General features: G+C 50.4%; 1 protein-coding gene across 2 annotated transcripts in view; it reads right to left on the bottom strand.

Moving 5' to 3' along the window:
- CHRDL2 (chordin like 2) overlaps positions 1-15,427 on the bottom strand; it is a 113,168-nt gene that overhangs the window by 17,444 nt on the left and 80,297 nt on the right. For both annotated transcript variants that reach the window (XM_083170506.1, XM_083170507.1), the window contains exons 3-4: positions 10,134-10,227; positions 8,877-9,019 (exon numbers count right to left, since the gene is read on the bottom strand). In XM_083170506.1, coding sequence (XP_083026632.1) covers positions 8,877-9,019; positions 10,134-10,227 — 237 coding nt within the window. The remainder of the gene's footprint in view (positions 1-8,876; positions 9,020-10,133; positions 10,228-15,427) is intronic.

The following is a 15,427-nucleotide window of genomic DNA, read 5'->3' as shown; positions in this document are numbered from 1 at the left end:
ACCAGTGATTCTCTACATTACTTATGTATGACAAGCTGGACCCACCAGTGATTCTCTACATTACTTATGTACGACAAGCTGGACCCACCAGTGATTCCCTACATTACTTATGTACGACAAGCTGGACCCACCAGTGATTCCCTACAGCTACTACATTACTTATGTACGACAAGCTGGACCCACCAGTAATTCCCTACAGCTACTACATTACTTATGTACGACAAGCTGGACCCACCAGTGATTCCCTACATTACTTATGTACGACAAGCTGGACCCACCAGTGATTCCCTACAGCTACTACATTACTTATGTACAACAAGCTGGACCCACCAGTGATTCCCTACATTACTTATGTAGGACAAGCTGGACCCACCAGTGATTCCCTACATTACTTATGTTCGACAAGCTGGACCCACCAGTGATTCCCTACATTACTTATGTACGACAAGCTGGACCCACCAGTGATTCCCTACATTACTTATTTACGACAAGCTGGACCCACCAGTGATTCCCTACAGCTACTACATTACTTATGTACGACAAGCTGGACCCACCAGTGATTCCCTACATTACTTATGTACGACAAGCTGGACCCACCAGTGATTCTCTACATTACTTATGTACGACAAGCTGGACCCACCAGTGATTCCCTACAGCTACTACATTACTTATGTACGACAAGCTGGACCCACCAGTGATTCCCTACATTACTTATGTACGACAAGCTGGCTGGACCCACCAGTGATTCTCTACATTACTTATGTACGACAAGCTGGACCCACCAGTGATTCTCTACATTACTTATGTACGACAAGCTGGACCCACCAGTGATTCCCTACATTACTTATGTACGACAAGCTGGACCCACCAGTGATTCCCTACAGCTACTACATTACTTATGTACGACAAGCTGGACCCACCAGTGATTACCTACATTACTTATGTACGACAAGCTGGACCCACCAGTGATTCCCTACAGCTACATTACTTATGTACGACAAGCTGGACCCACCAGTGATTCCCTACATTACTTATGTATGACAAGCTGGACCCACCAGTGATTCTCTACATTACTTATGTAGGACAAGCTGGACCCACCAGTGATTCCCTACAGCTACTACATTACTTATGTACGACAAGCTGGACCCACCAGTGATTCCCTACATTATTTATGTACGACAAGCTGGACCCACCAGTGATTCTCTACATTACTTATGTACGACAAGCTGGACCCACCAGTGATTCCCTACATTACTTATGTATGACAAGCTGGACCCACCAGTGATTCTCTACATTACTTATGTACGACAAGCTGGACCCACCAGTGATTCCCTACAGCTACTACATTACTTATGTACGACAAGCTGGACCCACCAGTGATTCCCTACATTACTTATGTACGACAAGCTGGCTGGACCCACCAGTGATTCTCTACATTACTTATGTACGACAAGCTGGACCCACCAGTGATTCTCTACATTACTTATGTACGACAAGCTGGACCCACCAGTGATTCCCTACATTACTTATGTACGACAAGCTGGACCCACCAGTGATTCCCTACAGCTACTACATTACTTATGTACGACAAGCTGGACCCACCAGTGATTCCCTACATTACTTATGTACGACAAGCTGGACCCACCAGTGATTCCCTACAGCTACATTACTTATGTACGACAAGCTGGACCCACCAGTGATTCCCTACATTACTTATGTATGACAAGCTGGACCCACCAGTGATTCTCTACATTACTTATGTAGGACAAGCTGGACCCACCAGTGATTCCCTACAGCTACTACATTACTTATGTACGACAAGCTGGACCCACCAGTGATTCCCTACATTATTTATGTACGACAAGCTGGACCCACCAGTGATTCTCTACATTACTTATGTACGACAAGCTGGACCCACCAGTGATTCCCTACATTACTTATGTATGACAAGCTGGACCCACCAGTGATTCTCTACATTACTTATGTACGACAAGCTGGACCCACCAGTGATTCCCTACAGCTACTACATTACTTATGTACGACAAGCTGGACCCACCAGTGATTCTCTACATTACTTATGTACGACAAGCTGGACCCACCAGTGATTCCCTACATTACTTATGTACGACAAGCTGGACCCACCAGTGATTCCCTACATTACTTATGTACGACAAGCTGGACCCACCAGTGATTCCCTACATTACTTATGTACGACAAGCTGGACCCACCAGTGATTCCCTACAGCTACTACATTACTTATGTACGACAAGCTGGACCCACCAGTGATTCCCTACATTACTTATGTACGACAAGCTGGACCCACCAGTGATTCCCTACATTACTTATGTACGACAAGCTGGACCCACCAGTGATTCCCTACATTACTTATGTACGACAAGCTGGACCCACCAGTGATTCTCTACAGCTACTACATTACTTATGTACGACAAGCTGGACCCACCAGTGATTCCCTACAGCTACTACATTACTTATGTACGACAAGCTGGACCCACCAGTGATTCCCTACATTACTTATGTAGGACAAGCTGGACCCACCAGTGATTCCCTACATTACTTATGTACGACAAGCTGGACCCACCAGTGATTCCCTACATTACTTATGAACGACAAGCTGGACCCACCAGTGATTCCCTACATTACTTATGTACGACAAGCTGGACCCACCAGTGATTCCCTACATTACTTATTTACGACAAGCTGGACCCACCAGTGATTCCCTACAGCTACTACATTACTTATGTACGACAAGCTGGACCCACCAGTGATTCCCTACATTACTTATGTACGACAAGCTGGACCCACCAGTGATTCTCTACATTACTTATGTACAACAAGCTGGACCCACCAGTGATTTTCTACATTACTTATGTACGACAAGCTGGACCCACCAGTGATTCCCTACATTACTTATGTACGACAAGCTGGACCCACCAGTGATTCCCTACATTACTTATGTACGACAAGCTGGACCCACCAGTGATTCCCTACATTACTTATGTACAACAAGCTGGACCCACCAGTGATTCCCTACAGCTACTACATTACTTATGTACGACAAGCTGGACCCACCAGTAATTCCCTACAGCTACTACATTACTTATGTACGAAAAGCTGGACCCACCCAATATGGATGACAAACTGTAATGAGCAAAGACCTCCTGACACCACATCACTGAAACATGTGTCCGACATATCGATAATCTTCCGGCCTACAAATCCGCAGCCATGCAATCAGGTCTGAATAATCCCTATATCTGGATTGGTGCGAATAGCTGTATTCATATTAGCTGAAACGTCCCGTATAACACACCGCAAAATAATAATAATAATTCCCTGGGTCCATCAAATACAGCGTGAGTCATGCGTGGTGGAATTCTCCGGGCGTTAGATCTGGGCAGGAGCAGGGAGGCCGACACTTGCCGACCGCTGCCCTTTGCTCCTGGTTAGGTCACAGAAGCTGCTGATAATGGGCCCTTATTTTGGCCTCTCACAGCCTGCATTCATCAGCAGGGGAGAGTGGTGAGGACCCAGCCTGAACGTTGCACTGGTCGCCCACCCATTACGGCGGTTCTCATTTCTCCGTTCCCTCGTGCATACAATAAAATTCCTAAATATCACCCATAAAGTCAACCAGAATCTTGTAAAATAGCTAATATATACAGTGTCAGACTTTCCTGGAACAGAGACACAGAGGAACTACTTGGAACTGACCAAGTCTGGGTTATACAAATATTATGGGCTGCGGAGAACCATTACTGAAATAACAGGGTGCTTTCAGGATGACGGCATCTTCCCTCACTCAAAGGTCATTAACCTCTCTATAGAGGCTTAAGATGATGGCCCCCCAGCTGTAGTGGAACCACAAGTTGCAGCACCCACAGATGGCTGGTACCTGATCTAAAAATTCCATCTATAACTGACCAAAAAGCTTTAGAACCCATAACAGCCTCAATTCCATCCCTGGTACCTAAGGGTCAGTCATTGGCCAGGTCTGTAGTTCATGTATAAAACACGTCAAGGCTCAAATTGGTGGAGGGAATTGCCATGAATATGAATATCAACCGTTGGCTGGTGTTGTGAAGATGAGGATGACCACCAGTGAGACCTTTGGTCTACTAGACCCACCTTTAGGGTCAATCTAGGACAGCTCAGTATTCTCTATCTGGTGGGGCCAGAGCGGGCCCGGGAAAGGAGAGCCACTATATTGGGGGAGATGAAGTATTGTAGTATCCATACATGAGTAGGTCGCTTCCTCATGGACATCATTTGTATGCTGGAGGTCCACCTCACCCCAAAGGTAGAGCTGTGACCCCAACAGAAATCCATATCCTCTGTTCTGTATAATTAATAAGCAGCTTAGAACTAATAATAACAAGGAACAATCACAACTAATAGTGCGACACAACGCAGAGTTCTTCACCACCTTGCTGAGCGGAACTCGTATTAATAGCTGACTGAGAGACGGGACAAAGAGGGGGTGACTGTGCTCCAGGACACACCACACTGCAATACAAGGGGCAGATACTTGTACTATGTCTGCATGCAGGGCATATACTGGCAGATGTTGCATGTAGCTCACATATGCTTGACAGGGAACATACAAGTGGCCGGCGGTCAGGAGACCACTCCCACCACCCATAGCAACCAATCAGCTTCTCTGTCACCCCCACTTTGTCTCTGTCCAAATTTTGACACATCTCCCCCTGAAAGTTAATGAATTATCCCCTCTTTTATTTCCGGCTATCGTGTGCCGATAAGTGCATTGCAATTGTATAGACTCTGCACGGTTTTCACCCCCACACACACAGAGCAGGCAGCCATTTTGTAGGTGGATTAATATTACTCATGAGACTAAGGCCCGCAGGTTAACTAGGAACCGGAGGCATCACTGAGGCATGTGGACCCAGGGGGAACTGTTAGGCTGCCACCTCCTTCCCATCACCTATATGTGCAGCACAGTAAGCCCCGCCCCAATACACCCAGAAACTCCCACTTTTAGGTGAAGCTCAGCCCATTTCCACAAAGGCTCTGCCCCTTGCTATTCAGGACTGTCCTGTGACACAGTCGCCATGGTTACATGACATATAGATTACCAATACCTGCTGGTTCCTCTGTGTGCAGGTGACTGGTGCACTGTAAAGGCACCCAAACATTAGTCCGACCTGATTTCCCTGGAGGCTCCCCGGGAGGGAGACACACGATTAGGCACTTGATGTGCCAAGTTTTGCATAGGATAAATCGCATGTGATTTATCATATGCAACTCCTGGGGAGCTGCAGGAGGAAGGAGCAGGGGGGCGGCGGACATAGAGGTGGCAGGCGTGGTACGCCGGTGAGCTGGTGAGTGGGAGCGGAGTGCCGGGCAGGGGGAGCAGGGAGCTGCAAGGTGGAGGGAGCAGGGTGGCGGCAGACGCCGGTGATCCGGCAAGGGTGAACGGAGAGACGGGCAGGGGGCAAATGGCTGAGAGAGTGCTCAGCCAATCACTAGCTGCCCATTCATTTGTATTGGGGTTTTTTCTTGCTGCTCCTCCTGACTGGCTCTCCGTTCTTCTCACCGGCATCCGCCGCCTCTGTGTCCCCCGCCCCTGCCCGCCTAGCACAGTGCCCTGTCCCTGCCCGCCTCGCACAGTGCCCTGCCCACTGCCCCTGCCCGCCTCACACAGTGCACTGCCCCTGTCCGCCTCGCAGCGTCCCCACATAAGATTCTTATGCGCAGCAGGTCCGACCTCCGGACTCCGATCCGATGCACACGGTGCATCGGATCAGACGTGGTGTCTAGGCCCAAATCGCATAGTGTATGGGGGCCTTCAGAGAGACTGACAACATCCAACACATCTCGTGGGCGTGGACGGAAACGTATACAGGGCGAAATGTAATAGGGTGCGATTTTTAGACTAAAAAAAAATCGCACCAAATCGCACCTTTAAAAATCGCGTTTTTTGCCGCAAATTCGCATATGTAATGAGATGCGAATTAGCGGCAAAAAATGCGATTTGCCGCGATTTTTAGTCATGAAAATGTGCGCATTTTCAGTCATGAAAATGTGCGCATTTTCATAAATGCGATTTTGTTCCAAAAAAAAAAAGTTAAAAAAAAAACGGCGTGGGGTCCCCCCTCCTAAGCATAACCAGCCCCGGGCTCATTGAGCCGGACCTGGTTCCAAAAATACGGGGGGACAAAAAGCATAGGGGTCCCCCGTATTTCTGAAACCAGCCCCGGACTCTTGGACCGGTCCTGGTTCCAAAAATACGGGGGACAAAAAATCTGGGGGTCCCCCGTATTTTGAAACCAGCACCGGGCTCCAACAGCCCGCGGTGTCATGCCACAGCCGGGGGACACTTTTTATACAAGGTCCCCCGGCCAAAACATGAGCACCGTGGCTGGTCAGCCTTGGACGGGGTACCTGGAGGAGTGGGGACCCCCCCAATAAAGGGGTCCCCCCCCCCCAGGCTTCACCCGTCCAGGGCTGAAGCCCGGGGCTGTCACCGGCGTCCGTGGCCAGTGGACGCCGGCCTGATAGGGTTAAATTCATCATACATATCATTACATTGCTTTTTACCGGCGAACTACAAGTGCCAGCAGACCTCCCCCCGCATGCTGGGACTTGGAGAACCACAAGTCCCAGCATGCGGGGCATTAATGGGCCCGCTGGGACTTGTAGTCCACCTGTAAAAAGAATGTTTATAAAAAACACACACACAGAGAAGTACAAGTTTATTACACACACACACCTCAATTTTACACCAGCGTTACTTACCATTCCTGGATCCAGCGCTGGTCTGGCTGCTTTACAGCCGGCTCCCCCCGAACTGACAGGCAGCGGGGAGAAGCGGCTGTCTCCGTCGCTTCTAACAGCCTCTGTAGCGCTGTCCGAGTGCTACAGAGGCTGAGAGCGTGATTGGCTGAGCTACAGTATGCGTCTCCATGGAGACGCATAGCTCAGTCCTGATTGGCTGAGCTATGCGTCTCCATGGAGACGCATACTGTAGCTCAGCCAATCACGCTCTCAGCCTCTGTAGCACTCGGACAGCGCTACAGAGGCTGTTAGAAGCGACGGAGACAGCCGCTTCTCCCCGCTGCCTGTCAGTTCGGGGGGAGCCGGCTGTAAAGCAGCCAGACCAGCGCTGGATCCAGGAATGGTAAGTAACGCTGGTGTAAAATTGAGGTGTGTGTGTGTAATAAACTTGTACTTCTCTGTGTGTGTGTTTTTTATAAACATTCTTTTTACAGGTGGACTACAAGTCCCAGCGGGCCCATTAATGCCCCGCATGCTGGGACTTGTGGTTCTCCAAGTCCCAGCATGCGGGGGAGGTCTGCTGGCACTTGTAGTTCGCCGGTAAAAAGCAATGTAATGATATGTATGATGAATTTAACCCTATCAGGCCGGCGTCCACTGGCCACGGACGCCGGTGACAGCCCCGGGCTTCAGCCCTGGACGGGTGAAGCCTGGGGGGGGGGGACCCCTTTATTGGGGGGGTCCCCACTCCTCCAGGTACCCCGTCCAAGGCTGACCAGCCACGGTGCTCATGTTTTGGCCGGGGGACCTTGTATAAAAAGTGTCCCCCGGCTGTGGCATGACACCGCGGGCTGTTGGAGCCCGGTGCTGGTTTCAAAATACGGGGGACCCCCAGATTTTTTGTCCCCCGTATTTTTGGAACCAGGACCGGTCCAAGAGTCCGGGGCTGGTTTCAGAAATACGGGGGACCCCTATGCTTTTTGTCCCCCCGTATTTTTGGAACCAGGTCCGGCTCAATGAGCCCGGGGCTGGTTATGCTTAGGAGGGGGGACCCCACGCCGTTTTTTTTTTTATAAAAACACTTTTACACATTTTTATTAACAGAACCATGCACAGATCTCAATGATCTGTGCATGGTTCTGTCAAAATCGCCTGTCAGAACCTGGTCTATTTTTTTTGCGATTTTTGGTAACATTGACCAAAAATCGCACCCTATTACATTTGCGAGTTGTATACTTTATAATGGGAAAACATCTGGATGCGAATTGAAATGTGACTAAAAATCGCACTTAGAAAAGTGCGATTTCGCGGTAAAAAGTGCGATTTTTTACCGCGATTTTCAACCTATTAAATGTGCGATTTTCGGAAAATGTGCGATTTCGGCCGTTTTTGACCAAAAATCGCACATGTCTAAAAAATCACACCCTATTACATTTCGCCCACAGTGTCTACATAGACAGTCATAAGGTCGACACTGAGATAATGTCAACATGCAAAAATTCTACATTGACAAAAGGTTCGATATGCAAAAGTCGACATTGACAAAAGGACGACACAAGCAAAACTTAGACAGTAAAAGGGTCAACCTGATTTTGTTTTGTGTCAATAGCCCCCAATTAGTGTTGCGCATACTCTCACATTTTACCGTTTCCAATCAAAGTTCCTGTGGATGTTAAATGATGAAAAAGTTAAAAACTCACGTCTACATGTGTCGACATTTTTCACAACCTAGCCACTGTTGTGCTATCATCTGGATACCCATCTCACTATGGGGAAAATGTATCAAAGCTTGGAGAGTGATACAGAGGAGAGAGATAAAGCAACAACCAATCGGCCCCCAACTGTCATTTGCAAAACCCAGCCTGTAACATGGCCGTTAGGGGCATATTGGCTGATATTTTATCTCTCTCCCATCGTATTGGCCGGTATTTTATCTCTCTCCCATTGTACTGGCCGGTATTTTATCTCTCTCCCATTGTATTGGCCGGTATTTTATCTCTCTCCCATCTTTGCTACCTCTCCCCCCCCCCAGACACTGTACGAATGACTCAGGCATTAGCAGGCATGCGTGTTAGTGACATGGCGGGGCACACGGTAAGGATGCGGATGCAGGAACATACTGAGCAGCTGCACTGTACACACTGGTTGGACTGGCGGGTCGGGAACAGCTCGTGGGTGGTGAACATTTCGCCCTGCTGGTAGGTGGTCCCGTTGTGCTGGCACACCTTGGCCGCGGCGCGAAGTCCGGAGGGAGAGTGCGTCTCTGCAGAAAGGAAACACAGCAGGGTGGGGGTTAGTCAGCGCACACTACCACACACTGTCACAATGCAGAGTGCCCAGACAGTCAACAGGCTTATCTACAAATGCTGAGCAAGAAGGTTGAACTTCCAACCATGTCGGCCTTAGCCATGTCAACATATTCCCTGTGTCTACCTAAGCCATGTTGACCTTTAGTGTTAGGGAATCTGCAGGGTCTGCACTCTGTGACCAGGTCAGATAACTGCCCCGTGGTCCCAGCAGTGGCCTCTATCAGTGGCCTCAGGATCCCACCAGTCTGTGGCAGGTAACAGGCTATATATATAGAACATTGCGGGGGGAAAGGGCCTAATTCAGACCTGATCGCAGGGCTCATTTTGTTTGCAAATGAACAAAACCATTCTGCGCTGCAGGTGGGGCAGATGTAACATGTGCAGGGAGAATTAGATATGGGTGGGGTGTGTTCAAACTGAAATCTAAATTGCAGAGTAAGAATAAAGCAGCCAGTATTTACCCTGCACAGAAACAACATATGATTCACTAACTGTTTATTTGTTGAGACTGTTCTCTTATCTTCATGAGGAAGCTCTGAAATGAAAATGCACTGATTCAGACCCGTTCGTTCAGGTCCGAATTCAGCCTGTTCTCAATGGTTTGTGCATGTGCAAATCCCCGTATGGCGAATGCCTTCGGTGAGTTTCACACTGGGCGGGCAGGGGACGGGAAGACAGAGGTAGCTGGAGTCCGCCCAGCGTTTCATGGGCGTGCCCACAACGAACAAACAGTCTGCTGGGTGGAGGGCACGGGGTGGCCAATTAGCATATGGGAATGCCCAGTGAATGATGTAGGCGAATCCCACAGGCCTGTGAATAGATGTTACTGTGTATTATCCAAATGCAGGCCCTGCAAGCGAATCGCCCTTGCGGCCCCGCCTACCACCACAAGGCGGGATCTGGTTGACTCGCAAGGATGCGAATTCGCAAACAACTAGAATAACCCCCCTATTCTGTGCGCAGCGGTGGTGAGGATTCCAGAACAAATCCACTTGGACTCCCCGAGGTATGAAAACAAAAGGGTGTGAATACTTTTTATGCTGCGCGGCCGACCTGACGCAGACTTACCGACACATCTCGGACAGCATTGCTGAGGGTCAGTGACGGTGTGGACACAGTGGAGGACGGGACACTTTATCCTGTAGCAGCTGACGCTTCCACCCTAAATAACACATAGCAGAGAAATAATATAAAGGACAAAAATATACAACAACGTAGATCGGCGACAGTGACATCATCACGCAGAGTAACGGAGACTGTACCTGTCCCACTCATAATGGGGGAAATCGTTTTGTCATTGTCGACCTAGTGCTTGTCAATCCTTTTTCGAGGCAACCTACTGCAAGGCAATGTTGACATACAGTAGTACGTGTCAACCTATGGAAACATTCTGCACCACACTGTAAAACATCTCCCATTATTGTAACTGCACAAGAGCATGTTGGCATACTCTGGGCACGGAGGCACAGCAGGAACACGTGATTACAGTGGGGCAGTGCCATGCACAAGAGCATGTTGGCAGACGCTGGGCGTGGAGGCACAGCAGGAACACGTGATTACGGTGGGGCAGTGCCAGGTACAAGAGCATGTTGGCAGACGGTGGGCACGGAGGCACAGCAGGAACACGTGATTACAGTGGGGCAGTGCCATGCACAAGAGCATGTTGGCAGACGGTGGGCACGGAGGCACAGCAGGAACACGTGATTACAGTGGGGCAGTGCCATGCACAAGAGCATGTTGGCAGACGCTGGGCGTGGAGGCACAGCAGGAACACGTGATTACGGTGGGGCAGTGCCATGCACAAGAGCATGTTGGCAGATGCTGGGCACGGAGGCACAGCAGGAACACGTGATTGTGGTAGGGCAGTGCCATGCACAAGAGCATGTTGGCAGGCGCTGGGCGTGGAGGCACAGCAGGAACACGTGATTATGGTAGGGCAGTGCCATGCACAAGAGCATGTTGGCAGACGATGGGGAGCGGAGGCACAGCAGGAACACATGATTACGGTGGGGCAGTGCCATTTACAAGAGCATGTTGGCAGACGCTGGGCGTGGAGGAACAGCTGGAACACGTGATTATGGTAGAGCAGCGCCATTTACAAGAGTATGTTGGCAGACGCTGGGCGTGGAGGCACAGCAGGAACACGTGATTATGGTGGGGCAGTGCCATGCACAAGAGCATGTTGGCAGATGATGGGCATGGAGGCACAGCTGGAACACGTGATTATGGTAGGGCAGTGCCATGCACAAGAGCATGTTGGCAGACGGTGGGCACGGAGGCACAGCAGGAACACGTGATTATGGTAGGGCAGTGCCATGCACAAGAGCATGTTGGCAGATGGTGGGCACGGAGGCACAGCAGGAACACGTGATTACGGTGGGGCAGTGCCATGCACAAGAGCATGTTGGCAGATGCTGGGCGTGGAGGCACAGAAGGGGCACGTGATTACGGTGGGGCAGTGCCATTTACAAGAGCATGTTGGCAGACGCTGGGCACGGAGACACAGCAGGAACACGTGATTATGGTAGGGCAGTGCCATGCACAAGAGCATGTTGGCAGACGATGGGCGTGAAGGCACAGCAGGAACACGTGATTATGGTAGGGCAGTGCCATGCACAAGAGCATGTTGGCAGACGGTGGGCACGGAGGCACAGTAGGAACACATGATTACGGTGGGGCAGTGCCATGCACAAGAGCATGTTGGCAGATGCTGGGCACGGAGGCACAGCAGGAACACGTGATTACGGTGGGGCAGTGCCATGCACAATAGCATGTTGGCAGACGCTGGGCACGGAGGCACAGCTGGAACACGTGATTACGGTGGGGCAGTGCCATGCACAAGAGCATGTTGGCAGACGATGGGCGTGAAGGCACAGCAGGAACACGTGATTATGGTAGGGCAGTGCCATGCACAAGAGCATGTTGGCAGATGCTGGGCGCGGAGGCACAGCCGGAACACGTGATTACAGTGGGGCAGTGCCATGCACAAGAGCATGTTGGCAGACGCTGGGCGTGGAGGCACAGCAGGAACACGTGATTACGGTGGGGCAGTGCCATGCACAAGAGCATGTTGGCAGATGATGGGCATGGAGGCACAGCAGGAACACGTGATTATGGTAGGGCAGTGCCATGCACAAGAGCATGTTGGCAGACGCTGGGTGCGGAGGCACAGCAGGAACACGTGATTACGGTGGGGCAGCACCATGCACAAGAGCATGTTGGCAGATGATGGGCATGGAGGCACAGCAGGAACACGTGATTATGGTAGGGCAGTGCCATGCATAAGAGCATGTTGGCAGACGCTGGGCACGAAGGCACAGCAGGAACACGTGATTACGGTAGGGCAGTGCCATGCACAACAGCATTTGGCAGACGCTGGACACGGAGGCACAGCAGGAACACGTGATTACGGTAGGGCAGCGCCATGCACAAGAGCATGTTGGCAGACACTGGGCGCGGAGGCACAGCAGGAACACGTGATTATGGTAGGGCAGTGCCATACACAAGAGCATTTGGCAGACGCTGGACACGGAGGCACAGCAGGAACACGTGATTATGGTGGGGCAGTGCCATGCACCAGAGCATGTTGGCAGACACTGGGCACGGAGGCACAGCAGGAATAGTTGAAAACGGTGGGGCAGCGCCTTGCACAAGAGCATGTTGGCAGACGCTGGGCACGGAGGCACAGCAGGAACACGTGATTACAGTGGGGCAGTGCCATGCACAAGAGCATGTTAGCAGATGCTGGGGGTGGAGGCACAGCAGGAACACGTGATTACGGTGGGGCAGTGCCATGCACAAGAGCATGTTGGCAGATGATGGGCGTGGAGGCACAGCAGGAACACGTGATTACGGTGGGGCAGTGCCATGCACAAGAGCATGTTAGCAGACACTGGGCGCGGAGGCACAGCAGGAACACGTGATTACGGTGGGGCAGTGCCATGCACAAGAGCATGTTGGCAGACGCTGGGCACGGAGGCACAGCAGGAACACGTGTTTACGGTGGGGCAGTGCCATGCACAAGAGCATGTTGGCAGACACTGGGCGCGGAGGCACAGCAGGAACACGTGATTACAGTGGGGCAACGCCATGCGATTGGGTCCTCTACGCCTATTTGTTATCCCGCACTAGCACTCAGAACATAAAACAAATGAGATACAGAGTCCACATGGCCAGTAGAGAGATGACACCCTCCAGCATGCTCCCAACAGGCACCTCCGCAGGGCGTGGGCAAGACTGACAGTTCTGTCGCATGAACAGGTCCATTCTCCGAACCCGACATGCCAAGCCAGCTCCATCCCCTCCGTGGGAGAATCCCGGGCCGCCGCTGACAATGGAGCAATGTATGCCTGAAGTATTAGCACGCCATACTCAGCTGAGAATTATTAAGTGAAAGTAATTAATCTGTCTGCGGAGAGGGAGCCAGGTGACGTCAGCCGCGTCTGGGGGGAGCGCCGCTGTCACAGGCCGCCGGTGGCTGTGCCAGTGTCATCTGAACACTTGATGCGGGACCAGATGTGTAAGCTCTGCGTGCATCTTTATCAATTAGCTGGTAAGTGGCCTGCGCCCTGGGAAACCGCCGCCTGCTCTGGAGTCTATGAATGAGCCCTTGTTACAGGCGGTGAGACGCGGCTGGGGCTCGGGAACAGTGGTCAGGGAAAGGGATTAGTAACAAAAATGTTATAGCTTGTAAAGGGACTTAACGCCGCGTCATGAAACCCTCCACTGCAGCCGAATAATGGGGCAGTGTGCTGGTGTAACGCAGCCCTCCTTACTGGGACTTAACGCCGTCACTGCTGGAGGGATTTCAAGGTATACGATGTCCCTAGGAAAAAAAGCAAAACAAGTGCGGACTCATTTACTGCCATGCCAAGACGGCTCCGCTCGTCCCACATTTCAGCGGCTGTGTTCAGGATTCTGGCTCCATTTATTGGTTTTCCAACAGTAAACAGCCCTTCGCTGTGCTAAAGTCTTATATCCAAGAGAAAACAGTAGCGGCTCCACTGGCTCTTTAAATATGATGTCATAAAGCAAACAGGTAAGAATGACAACAAACAAATAGGTGGAACTCGATGGACTAACGTCTTTTTTCAACCTTAATTACTATGTTACTTTGTTACAATTAAAACGCGCTTTTGAGATAGAGTCAATGTGCATTGATCCCAAAAGCGCTGGTTTAATTGTGTTGTTTGTTGTATAATCCTCTACGCGGCGACTATCCCTCAACAGCAGCATATTGGTAAGGTCAACACAAGCTTTAGGCTACGTCAACAGTCAAAAGGCCAACAACATGAGTTTTTCACCTTCTTTTTAGCCGCCAACATAGGCCGAATTTCATGCCCTACCATCCACTAGGGCGTGGAGGAAGTCTACAATGTCTGCGTCAACCAGAAAAGACGAAAAGGACGAAACATGAAAAGGTTGACATGAGTTTTCACTTTTTTGGCGTCAATGTTGAGACCGGAGCACACTGACCCCCAAATAGGGTACCACTGCGCTCGACTGCGGACCGGGGTCTCACTGCACACTTTTCTGTTCCCAATCACGTTCGGCTTGGATAATAAAGTGGAAAAAATAACAAATAACTCATTTCGACTCTTTAATGAGTCGAACATCGCCATGTCAACCATCTGACCATTCGTATGTCATCTTGATGGTGTTGACCTATTGACACTGTCTGTAAGCCATATGGATACCACAGATCTCAGCCATGATGGACACTGCCTACAGTAAATCCCCAGTAAGACATGGCTGCACGGCGACATAAATACCCGCCCATCTTTCCCAAAAAACAGAAGCACCAAAAAAGTTTCTATTTTAAATTTGGTATGCAATCATATGATTGTATGTCCCAAAAAATAGGTTTAACGCACCCCCCCCCCCCCACTATCCACGCCAACCCGAAGCGTGGTGAGCCCCGCAAGGGGCGGCGGAATGCGTCCTCCGACTTTTTCATTACCCCACTATCCACGTCGGCGTGGAATTGATCTTATATAGTGCGGCGAGCGCAGCGAGCCACCGAGCATGAAGCGTGTGCTCGCCACACTGTATAAAATCAACTCCACACCGAAGTGGATAGTGGGGTAATGAAAAAGTCGGAGGACGCGTTCCGCCCCCCTTCACGGGGCTCGCTGCACTCGCCACACTTCGGGTGGCATGGATAGTGATAGGGTGCATTACATATATTTTTGGGACATACAATCATATTATTGTATACCTAATGTCATGGCATCGCACACCGTATAAAATCGCATGCGATTTTGCAGGACATGCGATGCAATGCGATGCGATGCAATGCGTTGCGATATTGTGGTGTTTAAAAAAAAATGACATGAAAAAATCGCATCGCATGCCGTTATAAT

Source organism: Crinia signifera, chromosome 2 (assembly GCF_055691185.1).
Source record: "Crinia signifera chromosome 2, ASM5569118v1, whole genome shotgun sequence".
Lineage (NCBI taxonomy): Eukaryota > Metazoa > Chordata > Amphibia > Anura > Myobatrachidae > Crinia > Crinia signifera.
This window is presented reverse-complemented; position numbering and strand designations above follow the sequence as displayed.